General features: G+C 44.8%; 1 protein-coding gene across 1 annotated transcript in view; it reads right to left on the reverse strand.

The window, feature by feature from the left end:
• LOC126540368 (uncharacterized) overlaps window positions 1–17,884 on the reverse strand; it is a 36,810-nt gene extending 18,926 nt beyond the window's left edge. Inside the window, exons 1-8 of the mRNA XM_050187169.3 lie at window positions 17,791–17,884; window positions 16,656–16,733; window positions 13,758–13,870; window positions 7,751–7,809; window positions 7,039–7,090; window positions 5,373–5,437; window positions 4,894–4,991; window positions 803–859 (exon numbers count right to left, since the gene is read on the reverse strand). Coding sequence (XP_050043126.3) covers window positions 803–859; window positions 4,894–4,991; window positions 5,373–5,437; window positions 7,039–7,090; window positions 7,751–7,809; window positions 13,758–13,870; window positions 16,656–16,733; window positions 17,791–17,880 — 612 coding nt within the window. The 5' untranslated portion in view covers window positions 17,881–17,884. The remainder of the gene's footprint in view (window positions 1–802; window positions 860–4,893; window positions 4,992–5,372; window positions 5,438–7,038; window positions 7,091–7,750; window positions 7,810–13,757; window positions 13,871–16,655; window positions 16,734–17,790) is intronic.
• Window positions 17,885–18,259: the final 375 nt, after the last annotated feature.

The following is an 18,259-nucleotide window of genomic DNA, read 5'->3' on the forward strand; positions in this document are numbered from 1 at the left end:
GTCAGGGGAGAAGGCATCGCCGCGACGCGTCGCCCGATGGGCATCGCCGAGTGGGTGGCATGCGACGTTGGCATTGCAGGCTGCTGTTACCTGCTGGCTCGGGTAGCACGTACCGCTGTGGTACATTACCTGCAGCGCAAAACTAGAAGGTCTGCTCAGCGTCGTTCAATTGGACATTAATGCTTTCACATTCAGAAGTCATAAGAAGTGCTTAGGTGTCCTCGGCTTTCTTTATTCTTTCATTGCATCTTTAGCTCTGTGGAATAGTAGTTATACTATTGTATTACTAGTACTCGTGACCCTGGTTGGAAATCCACCATCGGACAGATAGCTTTTCTTATTGAGCGACAGTTTGTGTTTATCAGGCAAAATACCCGGGTAGCCAGACGACGCGCCAAAGCTCAGGAAGGTAGGCGCAATGACAGCTTCGCTTGAAAGCCTTCGCATTGAACTTCGCGTAATGGGCTCCGAATCGTCTTTTATGGCACAAGCTTCTGATTGGTGCTTGTCGCCGTATATTCGGTAGTTATATCACACAGTTTGACGCTGCAAGGAACATGTGACGCCTGGTCTTGTTATATACGATGAGCAAAACGAGAACAAGGTGAAATGCGGGAGCCAACGTTTCGACAAGTGGACTTTTCTTTTTCAAGGCGACATGTCCAAAAGACAAGTTCATTTGCCGAAACGTTGGCCTCCGCTTTCACCTTCTTCTCGTTTTGCTCATCGTCTTGAATTTCCGTCTCTCGCCTTCCCCCCGTTTTCCCTGGTGTTGTAATGTAATATATATAGGTAAGATTACCTCGTACGCCGCGTTGACTGCAGTGAAATCTTCCACTTTTTGAAAGTCCGATGTCGCCTGCAAGTAAATTATCTACTTATTAGTGCAAGCTCAGTGGCTGTCGTGTGCGGTATATGGACAGTGCAAGCTTTGACAGGAAGCAGGTAGCTTTGCCAGAGGGTATTTAGAAAGAGTAGTTCTTTAAATACATATTTCATTGCATTTAGGCAAGAAATATACGCAGAGTTAAGGCTCGAACATTTATTCTTCGACTGACTGCGATGCAGTCGAGCCAAGACGTATAATACTAGATGAAGTCTGCACGAAACAACATTATTTGACGTTATAGTTCTGTGGAAACAAGCAAGGTCGAGAGAAGTAATTATTAAAGGGAGAATGAGACGTCCGCCCAATCGTAGCAATTGCTACAAAAGAAACCCATACGGGCGGGTTCCATGAAATGACGGCCTCACAGTTGAAGAAATATTGTCCTGGTCTGGGACTCGAACCCGGGACCAGCGCCAGTCCGGGGCAGCCGCTCTACTATCTGAGCTAACCAGGCGGCTAGCAGATGGCAGGGCGAAGTCGAACTTGTCTTCGAGGAATTTTATTCTTCGAGGAACGAGGCCTTTATTTCGAGGAACCCGTATGGGTTACCTTAGTTACAATTGCTACGATTGGGTGGACGTCTCATTTTCCCTTTAATAGAAACAACATTATGTCCGAACAATTCAGTACTATAAGTTTTACAGATTTACACCGCTAAATACGGTGCGTTTCCGCAAGAGAGATAACTTTTAGTAAGTGAGTGAGTTGCCGTGGAAGAAGCTCTGTAGACGATGGCGGGGATGCGCTATAACACTTCCAGTTACTTTTTCCCTACGTTATCCGCACAATCAGCCTTGATAGCAAAGAGGTGATCTGCGCTTGTAGGGTACAATATTCGGCTCGTGTTCAGAAAACATTTGGTGTGTTACATATAGCCGCCTCATTAAGGCAGCATTATTGGTACAGGGCTGACAGCATGACAATGAGACATTCAGCGGCACTAGATGAGTGGCAGACGCCACGCATTGTACTCCAGCATTGTCAGGCGACAAATTGAGAGCACCCAGTTGCAGAAATTTCTATATTTGCTTTGTCAGAGGGTTTAATAACTTAAAGTAACACATAGGCTAATTTGAGGGACAGCCGGTTGGGGAGCAGCGGAATAATTGTTTGGACTGACTGGGGATCGTGGCCATGCACCAAAGGCACAGTACACGAACATTTCCATGCTTCTACTGGGCCCCCGTCAGAGCGCGGCTGCTGTGGCCAGAATTCGAAGCCGCGACCTCGGTGTCCAGGAACGGAACGCCATAGTCAGTTTAACCCAGCACGAGTGGTGTATGTATTTGCGAGAAGCGCGCTGTAGGGAAGGCTCACGCTCTTTGCGCCCGTCAAGAACCCGAAGTCGTTAATTTGACGAAGTGATCTGGCATGCAGCGAGTGAGCAGTGTATCTGCGTACAGTATCATATCAGTCTATTTTACGCCCACTAGAGTACGAAGGAGTCTCCCCAGCGATATCCAGTAAACCCTGCCTCACGTCTGCCATGCTCATACTACGGCTGAAAATTTCATCATACCCCTGTACTCGTTCAAAAGCACTTCCCTTCCTTTGAAGCTCAATTTGATGAGTAGTCGAAGACTCATCTACTCAGCAGGAAAAGAAGTTACGGCCGATCTAACATTTTTGTTGGGATATTAGTTAAGCGATACTTCAATGTTGAATCATTTCAATTACACGCTACGCAAAGAGCCACAGGATGAGTGCAATTATGTTTCAAACTTATGTAAGCGTTTATCCACGCCAGTCGGCTACGTGGTAAACATCAACGCCAAATTCCAAACAAAAGGCGAAGAAGATAGATTCACATGATACATCAGAGCGAACGTGATTCTTTTGTGTTATCAAGATGATCAAGATTACAGTGCCTCCAAGATAAGCTCGCGTTACAAACCACAATAACGACACATATGGCGCGCTGGTGTCAAGTCCGGCTCACTTCGTCGCTTCTCTTGAAAACAGTCTCCGGGATCGACTTAAATTTTATTACGCCAACTTTGGAAATGGCCAAACTTTCTATTCCACAGTCTCCGGGGTCGGCCCAGGTCTGATTACATCATCTTTGGGAATCGGCCTAATTTACTGAGTCTGGTGCCCAAGTCGGTGACCCAGCGCCGGTTGTCTTAGGGTAATGGAAACAGCTCTCAAAGCCTGTGCTTTTGCGGGCTGCAACTGCCAGAAGCGACTGCACCACAGAAAACACGTCATGTCTGGCACGTTTCAAGCACTACCTATCGCGCTGCCTTCAGGAGAGGTCCAGATTATTTAATGAGAGACTGAAGAGCCTCCTCGCTAAACCTCGTGGATGTAGGGAAGGAAAGCTTTGCTTTAAGTAAGAAAACATACAGAAAAGTTGACTGTCCTCCCACGTAATAGTGTCCATGGATATGCTGAAAAACCATGCGCTTGACGCTGTTTTTAAATTGTTTTAAACCATAAAAACGTTCCTTTGCGGCTTTTAATATTACGCAGATGTATGCCGAGGCCACTAGAGCGTTGTGGAATTCATTTTTTTTTTTTGGTAAGGCAGGTCGTTGCCGAACTGCTGGCCAACAAGTCATTAGCGCTCGTTGAGAACACGTTTCCCAACTATAGATGCACGTTGCACGCCGACAGCACGTTTCTGATGCTGTTGCCGACAGTGTATGGCCAGTGTTAGGTCTCAGGACGGCAGTGGGCATTCCTTGGATGCTTCCCACAAGCGACCATTTGACCAGCGCCCGCCTGCACGGCGTCAGAGCCCGGCGCCGACTTTTTTACGGGTCAACAAGGAAGCGCCCTTCGAGGGGACAGCGACCGCCGTATTCTGAAGAAGCGGTAACAACAGTCAAGACGAGGCATCTCAACGCGCTGAAAGCGGACCGCCACGGAGAGCCCACTAATTGGTGCAAGGGGCCAACGTGGAGCCCTGCCGTGGGAACTGCGTCGACTTCCGGTTAATTGCCACGTGGTTGTGACGTATGTGAAGGCGATCGCGCAACATCGGAGGCGGAGCCCGGCGGCATGGCGCGACGTGAAAGGGTGGAATTTCGCGAGCCGTTCGACCATTATGATTGGCCCAGACGCACTCATCACATTCCCTGGCTTATAAGCGAGCCTCTTTGGTGCAGTGCGTGTGCTGACATGTGGTGCGTTCCGACACGGAGTGTGCTCCCATATCCATGGATCATTGCGACTTGTAAAATGTAAATGCGTAAAATAAACCCGTTTCTCGTTTCCTTCGACCTCGAGACCTCACTTCTTCCCCAACAAGCAGTTCTCGGCGATACAGACGAAAGACGGCGCAGCTCCGCTTAGCCAGCTTAGTGCGACGCCCGGTATATCAACAGGCCAGCTACCATGCTCTAGGCGCTCCGGGTGCGTGCGCAAGCGGCCATCTGTATGACGCCTGAGTCCGAACCACGAACGCCAGACTGAATCACAACACCAACTTGTTGCTCAGATTGGGCGCTGAAGCAGCTGCTCATCGCAAGGCGCAGATGGCTGAAAGCAAGAGGTGAGGTAGTGGAAGTTCACGCGAACGGGCAAGGTAAGCATACGACTGATTTCAGGAAAGAGACGATCCGGAACGCAACTGCACTTTCGGGCCGTTTGGGGCGGTACACACGTCAAGTTTCGCCGGACAGCCGGCAGAACGTGACGCGACCAGCAGAGCGAGAAAGAAAATCTCGGAAATGAAGCCGTGCATGCTCACATCTAGCCAATTTCCACCACGTGCTATCGCTAATGTCGCCACCGCCGTCCAGAGAACGCGGCTCGCGGGTTCCAGACGACCGTCTTTATCACCGCACTATTTACCCGCACGCCCGAACCAAAAAACAATTCTTACATTCTCTTTCGATCTGTGGAATGCACTCTCCCGCTAATCTCACGCAGCAAATTTTACGTTGCCGCAATTCATGTACATTCAGTGAATCGGAACAAGTAACGCTGGCAATTGAACAGTACGTACGACGACGTGCAAAATACGAAAAGAAAAGAAAGAGGAAGACGGTGCAGAGTACCTCGCTTTTATTCTGGTAGTGCGGGGTCAGGCAATTCAGGGTATGATTGAGGTTCATCGAGGCATGCTCCATCGGGACTACATCGGTGGGATGGTTAACTGAAAAAAAGAAATAAAGAGAGAGAAAGAGAGAGAGAGAGCTTTCCGGAATGAGGGGTCACTCTGAAATGACGTATGAATTGATATTTACTTTGACCTTGCATTTTCTTTGTATTTTTCCCTTCCTCTCTAGTGCTTACTTTTCTGATTAAAACACATCCACTAGAACCTTAGCTACGCTAGGTTACATAATACTCGAAGTTGCTCTCATTCTGTATTACTGTTTAATTTTCGTATCATTGGTCTGTTCCATAGCAATATTAATTTGTACTTTTATGACACACACACACACGCACACGCACACACACACGCACACAGGAATAAAAAGGAAATAACCGCATTATATCGAGTAATCGTAATTAAGTACACTAAGGGTCTCACATGAAAAGGTCGCCCTGAAGAGACAGGCGGAAAGCCGAGTGCCTATTCTGGGTATGTGGAACATCCTGGAAGGCGCCAGCAAAAGAAGAGTGTCATTATATCAGATAGCAAAAAGAATTACGAAACCAAATAAGTAGCTTGCTTGTGAAAACGAGGTTTATTTTAGGTTAAAAATAATGAATTTTCTGGTAGCTATTATACACTAACGTAACCTAAAAAGTTATATTTGTTGCGATTATTTTTCTTTAGATACATTCGTACAAAAGAACATGCTTTGCTCCTCAATGCAGATAGCGTTATTTTCGGCCAGTCAATATGATTTTACACATTTTTATATCTACTATGCACACACTTCTAAAGCTCTGACTTAATCTTCTAATTTTATTCGGTAATTATATTACATTGATTTTGATGCCCGTTCTTCAGTTGCTTCAGTTATTAGTGTACCCAATTTAAGGAAACTGCATATTCAAATTTTCTGCAGCACCTCTTCACGCAATGTTGCAAATTGGTACCTGTGATGTAACGAATAAATAAATAAATAAATAAGTAAATAAATAAATAAATAAATAAATAAATAAATAAAGTCGCAGTGCGTCGATTGCGACAGCAAATTTGTGGCAGCTATACGCAGTAATGTTACTAGTTGTGTTAGCTGCATAAAGTGCTGTAAAACATTCGCTTACTAACTTAATTAGCGGACACGGTGTCACACGCGCACAGGCAGACGTGAACACATCTCATTCGATGACCGCCGACAGTACTCACTGTCAGAAGGCTGGCGCGATGAGCGGCAGCGGCGGCGAGCGAATTCCCCTTCGTGCTCCCTCTCGGTTGAACGCATACTAGGCGCGCGAAAACACAGCGCGCAAGAAGCCATCAGCTATCTCTGGTCAGATACCTTAGAGTTCATAGCAGACTGCCTATGAAATAGGTCGTGGGCGGCCGCGTTCAGGCGCCCCAGCCAGAGTAGAAGAGCAGATGCGCACTAACGTGCCCCCTTCTCCCTCCCCTTCCCCCCCCACCCCTTATTGCGTGCGTGTGAAGATGCCGCCTCGCCGACCGCCATCCTTCTCGGCTAACCCTCGCACGTTTTCCCTCCGGTCTACAGCACACGGCGCCCGGCCGCGATCACATCGCAGTTGGACTTCAGACGCGATCTCACGGCGACGCCAACGCCGACGCAGGTAACAAAAATTCGCCTGGAGTGTCCGCATAATTGCTGTCGCACTAACAAGCAAATAAATGAATTCTGGGGTATTACATGCCACAACCTCGATTTGTTTATGAAACATGCCGTAGTGTGGCACTGCGGAATAACTCTGACCACCTGGTGTTCTTTACCTTTCATCTGTGCATGGCAAACAAGCGATTTTGAGTTCGACCTTCCTCGGAACGCGGTCGTCGGGGCCTGGACCGAACCCGCAACCTCGCGTTTAGCAGCGCAACGCCGCAGCCGCCAGGCTACCGCGAAAGTGTTATGTGTGTTCTTTCAACGGTGCCAACAGTCTCGGGAATTAATATTAAGGGCATGAAGTGTGAGAGAAACGTTATGCTCTTCCTTTTTTATGGCAGCAAATAACTTGAAGCTCAGTTCCACTACGACCAGTTCAATTCAAGCGCACTTATTTCTTCATAAAAGTTTCATCGAAAGAGTATTACGCACCTTTCCCACATTGATGTCGGCATGGAAAAGTTGAACATGGCTAGCGGAACCACTGTCCGGTAGCGGCATGCAAAGACAAAAAAGCGATAAACGTAATGTTTATACCTGTCTTTAACTTGACTATACCATACACTCTCTCTTAAAGTTTCATTGCAGTACAAGAGTACAGTGGGAAAACCATCTAGCAGTAAAGTTTTTCATGTACTGAACTCGAAAATTCGAGCGTACGACAGCTGAAAATTAAAGGTTCATCAAAGGCTGTAACACTGTCAGTTGCTTTTAACGATACATTTACGCCTTACCTATGTGCTCAAAAATTGGTGCTCAAAATGAGTGCCCGAAAGTGGGTAGCACTTGTTCTGCTGTTCCATGAACAATACGGAAACGCTACAGATCGCGTGGGTAACCAAAAGGACCTTATTGCGTTTTATTGCTTACGCGTTTCAGAAATAGTCCCTACATTAAATATGTTTACTCAACGAGCTTCCGGTACGTGTTATTTGTAACATAAACGTTCCTTGATTAGCACTTGTATTTCTGTGCGCGCAGTGGTGCACTGTGCCTCCTCGAGTGATGCGAATCACACGAATAGTCACGCAGTTAGAAGATAGAGATATCAGACAAAATGGCACCCTCTAATACGGTAGACTGACGATAGCTGCATTATATATTTGTACAGGTGAAGCGATGTTGCATTGATGAATGACCTTACCTACAACGTTCCGTTGGGGGTTGAACTCGCAGTCCGAGTCAAAAAGCGAAAGCCCTCTCCTGAAATTATGACGGCAACTTTCAAAACGTGCTATAAAGAGCGCGGTTGGTTTGCGTGGCTTTGACAACTCAATTTCGCTACTATGACAGCTAGAAAACTGAGAAAAAGAAATTAAAATAATAGTACCAATAATAATTAAATAAAGAGAAACCAGTGTAGCATAAACGTGGCCATAGGGAGCCAGAGACACGACACAGACGAACGCAGTAGTCTGTGTGCGTTCTTTCATCCACGTTCCACTGCACTGTTTTCACTCGAGGTTTATACAGGGTGTTTCACGTGACTTGCGCCGAACTTTAAAAATATGAAAATGCGACGTAGCTGGACCGAGCTAAGGTAATGTTGTTTGCCGAGATACTCAGATTATTTTTTGCATTCCGCCTAATTACATCAGTATTCTTGCTTAATTTAAAGAAAGAACTTTCTCAACTATTATAATTAGAAGAAAAGTGCCAATGAGAAAATTGTAGAACAGCCTAAAGCTGCATTGGGAGTTTTTCATGTTGCTCTACAATTCTCTCATTGACACTTCTAATCTAATTGTAATAATTGAGAAGTTGAATAATGAATTAAGGCTGATTATGTAATTAGGCGGAATGCAAAAGTTAATCTGAGTATCTCCAAGCGACGGCAAGCAACACTACTTTCGTCCTGTCCGGCTACGTAGCATTTGCATGTTCTTAAATTTTGACTCATATTACATGAAACAGCCTGTATGCAGCAATTAAGCCGATACAATGTTCCATTGTAGTAGAGCTGTGATAAGGTAGTGACGTTCTTGTTTTATCTCTTTCACTACTGCGGAGCATAATACAAAAATACGCCTCTTCGAGCTCTACGCACTGCTCGCAAATGTAAGATAAATGAGAACCAACACGGATTTCTACCCGGCGAGACACACGGTTAAGAATAATTGAAGCTTCAGGAAAGCTTCGTTGGGTATCAATAGAGGCGTGCTTCTGGCTGAAGAATTTAACATTTAAGCTTCTCAGGGTCAGCCTCTTCGTCGAACTATTTAAAATCGAGGGTATGCAATTGACGACTGTCGTCAAACAATTCGCGACTTAATTAGGAGCGGATCGAGGTGTCTCCAGGTTGGAAGGCAGTACGCGGGTCAAATGTGGTTGGATAAATGCTCGAAGAAGAAGAAAGAAGGAGGACATGGATAATACTTCATTTAAGCCTATGGCTTTACTTACTTTTGCCACGCGATAGCAAATGAGCAGCGCATATAGAAAAAGAGTCATTTTTGCGTAAAAAATCCGGGACGAATTAATTGTAGATTTATGTTAGACTCATTAAGCTATTTTTCTAGTTAAGTACGTTTTCTTTTTCCACTGTAATCTTACAACTGTCCTTCAAAAGGAGCAACACACGTTCTAAAAGGTAGACAAGAATGCCTACCACGACAGTTTATAGCAGATCAATATGTGTTTAGCGCTCCTTTGAGGATTACTTCTAAATAAAATTAACGCATCGCCCATGCGTAGTAACTTACATTCTACATATGGAAACACACATCTTGACACCGAGAGAAGGGACGAAAATGCATTCTTTAACACAACCGTTAAGTCCGTTTTGTAAGCCTTTCAATTCTTACAAGAGGACAGAGAAAAAGGCGAAAAGAATTCAAATATAGGCAGTCTCTCAAGCGAATAGCAACAAAAAGAAAATAATTTCTTTGAAGAGAGTGATGTACCATTGTTCCATCTTCTGGTATCCGCATTACAACACTAGAACCTCGAGTTGTGAAAATTAAGCGCATGTAGAACTACAAAAAATAAAGAAGGAAAGAAAAGGCTAGGTAAATATAATAATGAAATACATTCGTTCGTTTGAAGCGCTGCTCGCGAGCGCGTTCTCACACACACCAATGCGTATTTCTGGAAGACTAAAGCAACAGGTGGTCAATAAATGTCCCGTGTTCAGATATATTTACAGCCCTAAAGAACGGTAATCGCACATTAAAGAAGGCTAAACGGGCGCTGAAAATGATAAGAAGCAGGCTGTATGTGCTCAAAAACAGTGATGCAAGAGATAATTAAAAGAAAAATCAAAATAAAGTTAAAACAATATAAGTTCCCTACTAATCGCGGTTGCGGCTCATACGGCTTTTGGCTGAGTTAGTGCATCACTTATGTTTCTTTTTTTTTTTTTACAGAATGATAGGAGGGGCGCGAGCGCAGAATTCTGCTTCAAATTTTGATCTGCTTTTCTCTGCGTAATAGTTGACAATTACACCATCATCGTCATCATCATTATCATCCTATTTGTGCTAACGTCAGGACAAAGCCCTCCCTCAGCGATATCCGAACACCCCTGCCTTATGCCTGCTGGCACCACCTTTCGCATGCAAATTTCCTGATTTCATCACGACCACGTGGCTCTCGTCCGTCCCCGACTACGTCTACCCTCCCTGAGCTCCTGTTCTGCAAGTCTAACAGACCAGCGGTTATTTTCCCTACGCCTTACGTGTCCTGTCCAACTACATTTCTCCTTCTTAATGTCAATTGGCACATCGCGCCTACCGCGGTTCGCTCCCTAATCCACGCCGCCGTCTATATGTCTCTTAACATTACGCCTATCATTTTTCGTTCCATCGCTCTTTGCGTTGTCCATAACTTGTTCTCGAGATTCTTTGTCAACCTCCAAGTTTCTGCCCATTAGCTCGTATCGGTAGAATGCAATGATTGAAAAGTGTTTTTTCAACGACTGTGGTAAGCTGCCGGTCTTTACTTGACACTGTACATCGTATGAGCTGCAACCAATTGTATTGTGCAAGTTTACTTCTAAAGGTAAGGGTCATCAGTAACTAATTGGCATGGATGAACGTACTGCGCTGATTCAAGGGGCCGACTGTGAATCACAAGTTCTAGCTCTCTAGCCAGGCTATTGAACACTAACTTGGTCTGCTTCATATGAATCCCCATGTGTGTACCTCACGCTTTCTCCGTGAAGGTCCTTACTAATTTCTTGCAAATCATCTCCAGCGTTGCTGAGCAGAACAATGTCATCGGCAAACCGCAGGTTGTCGATATGGTCTAAAGCTTCCCAGTCTAATAAACTGAGTACTTCAACGAAACGTGCAGTAAATAGCATTGGAGAGACGGTGTCTCCTCGCCTCACCCTTTTCTGGATCGGTATTCTCGTGCGTGTCGCACGAAGAATTAACGTATGGCTGCCGTATCTTTGTACATATTTGCTAAGAAAGTCGCGCATGCTTCCTGCATGCTCCTTGACCGCTGACATCTCGACTAAGTCAAACGTCAGTCGTACATGTGCTTTCAAAAACTGGTGCGCAGTCGCATGTGCTGCAATGATTTGAAGGTTGATCTGATCCTACCAAAGTCGGCATATTCCCGTGACACTCCACCATGCGTCTCGTGGATCACAAAACCATTTTACCTTCAGACGTCGGATAGGCTCAATACGTCGCTAATACAGGGTGTTCAATAATAATAATAATAATAATAATAATAATAATAATAATAATAATAATAATAATAATAATAATAATAATAATAATAATAATAATACATTATTGCCACCAATAGATGCAATACACTTATTCGGGCCTACAAAAGCCACTGAGGGCTTGAGCGGCACAGCAGGCAGCAAAACCAATTTCAAAATTTTTAGAAATTTACTGTGACAGATACCACAGTTCTCGTGCTCGAGCTCTTCTTTCTCGAAGAGGCGGCATTACTTGCGTAAAAATTTAAATGCATAAACGACTAATTAACAAGAAGTCACTTATTCAGTTTTCTAACTAATTATTTTACGACATATTGCAATTTACAAATTCTAGAGAATGAGAGTGTACGGCATATACACTTTAAAAGAATTGTGTGGAAGCCGCCATTTACGAGACATGCGCCGTCAAACTTGCGTTAAAAATGCGCTGTCGCTTCACTTGCTTTCTTAACAGGACGACGCTTTATGCATTGAAGCACGAAAGTAACTGGAACGCGGACGCATTTCTCCGCAAATTTCGGGAATTAACATCTGGAAACGGGTCTCATCCTGGTGAGTACTTTCCAAGCGGATCCGCCTTGCGAACTTCCCGGACAGAATTTGTAAATTACAGTAAGTGCAACATAGGGTAATTAGTTGAAAACCTAATTAGTGCGTTTTTGTTATTTAGTCGATCAGGCATTTCAATTGTTTGCGCAAGTGATGTTCGCCTCTTCGAGTAGAGCAGCTCACAGACTAGAGTTGTTCTATCTTTCAGATGCAAGTAAAGAAAAATAATGTGAAAAAACATGTGGAGGTGTTCGGTGAAACATCCGGTATATTGCTAAAAAAGGGAACTGAAAAATCTTTTGTACGGAATTTGGAAAGGTCGTACGCGCCATACCAGCTGTGCCACTGTTTTCGCATGCTTTCTCCTTGTTCTACGATGACTTCAGGATGGTGGAACTACGTTGCAAAGTATCCGCGGCCGCTGAATATAGCGCCTACTCATTTCTGTATTCTTACTCAAACAAACGAGGAAAAAGGAACCTTGCGCTGAGAAGTGGCGAAAACCTGGCGAAGTGTTTCACAAGACACTAGTAGTCCGACGTTTTTCACTTCCGCAACATCCTCTGCGCCACAACCACGATCTGATTATGAGGCAGGCCGTAGTGAAGGACTCCGGAATAATTTGGACCACTTGGGGTTCTTTTAATGCGCACATGAATATGAATAGGCGGGTGCTTTCACATTTCACCCCCCCCCCCCCCATAGAAATACGGCCGCTGTGGCCGGCATTTGATTCCGCCACCTCCGTGCTTAGCAAGGCAACACTAAAGCCACTAAGCAACCACGGCGGGGGCACTCGGGCGTAGTCAGAACAGAAAAAAAAATGCACGGGTGAAGTAAAAAGGGTCATAAAAATTTGGAGCACGCTTAAGCTTCGCCTTTAAGAGCGGAACGCGATAGCGTTCAAAGACCCCTTACTTCTTTTCATGCTTCCCGGCAACTGCAGCTTATGTAACCGTAACGTTTACCGGGAAACGCTGGCTGCGAGCGCTATGCACGAAGGCGAGCTTTTTGACAGAAACGCGGCCTCTTCCGGCGGTAGATCTCCCGTTATTGTTTCTCACTTTTAATATTTCACTCTGAGAAGAGCTAACATAAAGGACATACACTGTCGGTGTCTTTTTCCATTAGATTTGTTTGTGGGCTGCCGTTCTCAAAATTCTGAGGAATAACTTTGTAAAGAATGAAAGACAAGCTATGAGAAACTTTGGTGGTAGAGAAGTGGTTGGGTATGCGTGGTTTGGAATTTGCTTCGAAATTCTTTTCGCCTTTCGCTATGTCTGAGGCCATGTTTTCTGCGACACGCGCTCGTTAACGCTATCGCGTTAAAATAGTGATTATCGAGTGAAATAATCATGAACGCGTGTAGTAAGAAAAAAAAACAAGAACTAAGAGTAAGTTATACATGACAAAGGCGTTTCGAAGCAAGGTAAGAATAATATTATGCGAATTTACTTTAATTCTATAGCTAATTGGAAAAATATCGCATAGAGCCTACAGCGCTTTCAGGCTTGTTCAGAAAGGTTACGGCAAGAAACGAACGTTACTCGCTCGGCTAATTGCAATGCCACGTCGGCTGAATAAAAAAAAAATCACAAGTTAACTATTAGGAAGCAAGTATATAAGTGATGTCTGTTTAGTAGAACTTCTAAGACCAGCACCACTTTCGAGATATTCGTCCCACAAGTACGCTAAAGAAATGCAGTGGCGTTACAGTTAAGATTATCGCCAATTACTTGATGTATGCTACTGGTACATTTTTAATTGAAACACCAAAGCAATTAGGAGCGGAGGGTAGGTACAGAACATTAATAGAAGAAAATAAATGAAAAGAAGGACATTTCGGGGGCGCAAGTTATTCGTCGAAACAAGTTCTTAACTAGAATATATAATGCACCGGACGTTTTCTCGCTCGGTCTCTCACCTTTGCTCTATCAGCGGGTGGCGCATGGGATTCGCCCAATCTTTCGCCACGAAAGCGCTGACAGCGAGGAAGTACTCGAAGGGATTGTTCTTCCAAGCTATCTGTTGTTGCATCTGGAAGACACGTGATAGATTTACCGTTACATTTATGATCAGATCAGTTGACACCAATCCAAGCATTCATTATCCTCCAAACTCAAATCGGTAAGTATGTGTTCGACTTCATCATCATTACTGTTGTTGATGATGATGATGATCATGATTACATGAAGAAAACGGCGCGCCGACAAACGCTACTACACACGTGACTAAATATGACGGCGCCTGCGGGAAAACACATTTCGCAGCTGCGCCCCGAAACAAGCTTCGAGAAGCCGTGGGCTATGTCGCTTTACAGCCAGGGTGTAAGTAGACCATGCGGCTTTCCCGCCGCTTACATGCTTGGCTTTTGGGTTTCCCAACATTCATCATCATCACCACCACCACCATCATCATCATCATCATCATAATCAACAATATTCACTGCAAATATGAATGCTTTTCCCAGTGATCTCCAGATATATACAGGGCGTGACAGCTAACTTTAGGCAGAGTTTTAGAATATGTGAATGCCGCGTAGCTGGAAAGAACCAAGGTACCGTTGTTTGCCGTCACTTGGAGAAACTCGAATTATTATTTTTTTATTCCGTCTAATTAGGCAATTCCTCTTAATTAATTAACTTCTCAGATATTCTAACTGGATGAAAAGTGTCAATGAGAGAATTGTAGAGCGACAAGAAAAGCTCCCGATACAGCCTTCTGTTGCTCAATACGCGCTATATAAAAGTGTTTTTGCGAGCACGAAAGAAACCCACAAATGCACGCAAAATTTCCGCACGACTAGCCGCTCGAGGCGCTCGCGTTTATTCCCCTCAACTAGGAGATAGATATTCTGGGCTTATTTGAGGTCTTATCCATATTGACACGTGTTCTTGCTTACCCTTCTCGGGTGACCGCTTTTCGCCGGCTGAGAAATGATAAACGTTACCACTCAGCGCTGCACGCGCCTGTATGTATTGTTAGTGTCTCGAATGTTGTCGGTGGTTCTAGCCGTTGTCTGTTCTCACCGAACCTTAATTATTTGGGCGACGCGAATTGTGCAGTGCTTTCTATAGAGGACACGCGGGCACCAACGATTACTGTAGAACCTTCGCCGACTCATGCATAAAAGGCGACGCGCTTGACCCGCTGATCAGATTTACGGCGACCGCTGACTGTGTTCGCCGCTATCGCTTTGCTTTGAATGTCACTTGCTTTTAGGGGCACAAGTTCGCCCAACGAAGAGTTAGTTTCGTCATTCACAGTTTCGCTACAGTGGCCCTTCACTGTCAACACAATCGTATCCCGGCCACGGCGGCCGCATTTCGAGGTGGGCGAGATGCGAAAACACCCGTGTACTTAGATTTAAGTGCACTTCAAAGAACACCAGGCGGTCGAAATTATTCCGGAATTATTCACTACGGCGTGCCTCATAATCAGAAGGTGGTTTTGGCACGCAAAACCCCATAATTTATTGTTATTACTGTCAATACAAGGTGACAATATCTGCTGTGTTCTAATTTCTTAATTATATATACAGCCAAATCGCTATCAGCAGCAAGACGTTATTTGTTACAGCGAGCGCGACGCAATTCTTGAAGTTTCCGGATTGTCTAGATCGCGTAGTCCATGGAATCTTGGAGCACCCACAGAATAATTAAAAATTAAATTATGGGGTTTTACGTGCCAAAACCACTTTGATTATCAGGCACGCCGTAGTGGAGGCCTCCGGAAATTTAGACCACCAGGGGTTCTTTAACGTGCACCTAAGTCTAAGTACACGGGTGCTTTCGCATTTCGCCCCCATCGAAATGCGGCCGCCGTGGCCGGGATTCGATCCCGCGACCTCGTGCTCAGCAGTCCAACACCAAAGCCACTGAGCGACCACGGCGGGTTCACAGCATAATTATATAGTGCATAAAATCAAAGGAAACACCAACGGAGACGACGATGAAGGCGCACATATACGCTGCCTTCCACGCAAATCTTGCTTCGAATCGTGAGCCGGCAATGGGTCCCCACTCACTCCTAGTTAGTGTTCTCAATACAGCCTAAATTACAGAATCGAACCTCGACTCAGGAATAACTCTATTAATAACAAATAATAACTCCCTCACAAAGAACTGGATGTCGGGTATCGGAAACTCGTGGCGCCCGCTACCAGTGCCGTAGTGCCGCTTTCGTGCCACGAATGCTGGGTTTGAGGGAGTTACGACGTGCATACGAGAATGTTAGGAAACCTGTCAGAAGTGTATCAAAGGCGTATCAAGCGGCAGGCAGCACAGCCAAGGCTGGTTTTCTTCTTAAGAATTGAATCATTTGCTTATTTTAGCACTGTAAATAAAGAAATATACACAAACAAACGCATCACAAAAGTTAATTTAGCTTAATTACACGTATGTTTCGGTACATCGAATTACCTGTTATGATGAGCAATTTTTAGCGTGTCAGACTGTTGGTTATAGTTGGGTTTGAATTGTAGTGAATTCCGTAAACGTGCTGTACATCTTCTCCGAGCCCTTTGATGAGATGATTGCCGCAAATGATTGTGATTGGAGTGATAACGGGGATGATTTGTTAAGCAACGCAGTCGATTCTGCTTGCTAAGTTTGTACAAAAAATTTTGCGTAGCATTATTACAAGACCACGACCTGACTTTTGTGTTGCATGCTCGTGTAATGAGGCAGGGCGGCACGTTCACGAATGAGACGGTGGCAGAGGCAATGGTTAATGGCGGGGCGCAATAGAATATACTATGAATACCTCGCTAAAAAGGAAGACAAAAGAAGATGTCGTTTTATTAATGAAGCACAAAGCTCACCTCTCTGGCCGCATCATTAACGAACACGTTGATTGAGGACTCCGCCGTGAAGAATGTGTGTACCCCAATACTTTGGGCCTGGGGGGCGAAAAAAAAAGAACGTTATAAGTTATTATGAGTCGAGTACCCGTCTCATCTTTCTCTTTGTTGGTGCTAAGTAAGTTTATTCTGTAATGAACACCCACCGAGGACGGGCTGACGTAATCTCAATATGCGTGTAAATTCATTTTTTCTCGCGACTTTTCTTTTCTTTTGCATCTAGTTTCTTGTGTTTCTAGGAGCTATAAAACAATGAAGACAGCGTCACAGCTGATAGGGAATCACTGTTGTTAAGGACGCAGCGACTATAATTAACGCGTTGAAGTGATTTCAAGCGCCAAATTTGGATAAAGTATTACAGGCTCCTAGTTCACTTCTTTTATGAACATGCAGTGGCCCCGCAACAGAAAAAAAATGTCATACGCATAAGAGCATTTCCGCTTTGGCCGTTATTACGCCGCCTGACACTCACGCTAGCAATGAGCTTGATAACGGCACCATTTTTGCAGGGATAGCCTATACCGAATAGCGCATATATATGCGAGTTAAGTTTGGAAATAAGGTCACGTGCTTATGTTTGCTTTAGTACAATAGGTGGCAGGCTAGTTTCTGAAATTTTAGAAGTTCACTGCAACTTAGAAACTTTTCAGAAGGCAACACGGCGACTTTTATAGATATATTTGCTGTAATGAGTAGCAATTGTAAGCACAAAAAATGGTTTGAGGTTCACAATGTCACTACGCCGTCACTGACTTCGCAATGCTGGCTACAAGTTTAAGAAGGAAACTCTGATCTCCGCATCCTTCGCGGATCTCTAATTCGTTATTCGTGTTTGTGTACGTGCAAAGACGAATTTCAAAGGTTGTGCATGCATCCTTGCTTGTACACGCTTGTCTACACTGAGTGAGTATTTTTTTTTTCTAGTGCGCGTTTTAAAACTATCCACCTTCAAAAATAACTCGTAGCCTATCAATACTCGGCGTTTCCCTAGTCAGTCGTAAAATTGGCAGTTCAAAGAAAGAGGGCTCGTGGAATGCCATGTCAGTCACTCGCAGGTCTCGTTTGGATTTTGCCTCGTACAATGACCCGTACTCGCCTTGAGGGTGAGGATGTGCTTTGTCCAGTTCTCGAGACGCTCGATTTCTATGATTTCGTCGATGAAAGCAGAACGCACTTCCTCCACCATCACCTCCGCCTGCGCAGGTTGAGCAACCAAAGAAGAGAGAGAGAAAGAGAGCGAGAGAAGTAAATAAGTAACAACCAGCTGTGGAATCGATTTACTTAGTCCCGTTCACATGAATGCGACAAGTGATGCATCGCATAGCACCGCATTTCGAAAGCATCGCATCCATTCATACGGCGGTAGTGCACAAGGAAGGGGAATCGCATTAATGCGCCAGGATAGGTTAGATCGAGACGGGTAAAGTCGACTAATGCGGTGCCTGTAAACGCTGGCGTATCGAATCTGGAGAGAGAGAGAGAGAGATAGAGAGAGAGAGAGAGAAATGAATAGTGTGAGACGACTGCCGCCGTGTGCCTTCCTGCACTCGTAAGAAAAACGCATT

The sequence above is a fragment of the Dermacentor andersoni genome, chromosome 2 (genome assembly GCF_023375885.2).
Source record: "Dermacentor andersoni chromosome 2, qqDerAnde1_hic_scaffold, whole genome shotgun sequence".
Classification (NCBI taxonomy): domain Eukaryota; kingdom Metazoa; phylum Arthropoda; class Arachnida; order Ixodida; family Ixodidae; genus Dermacentor; species Dermacentor andersoni.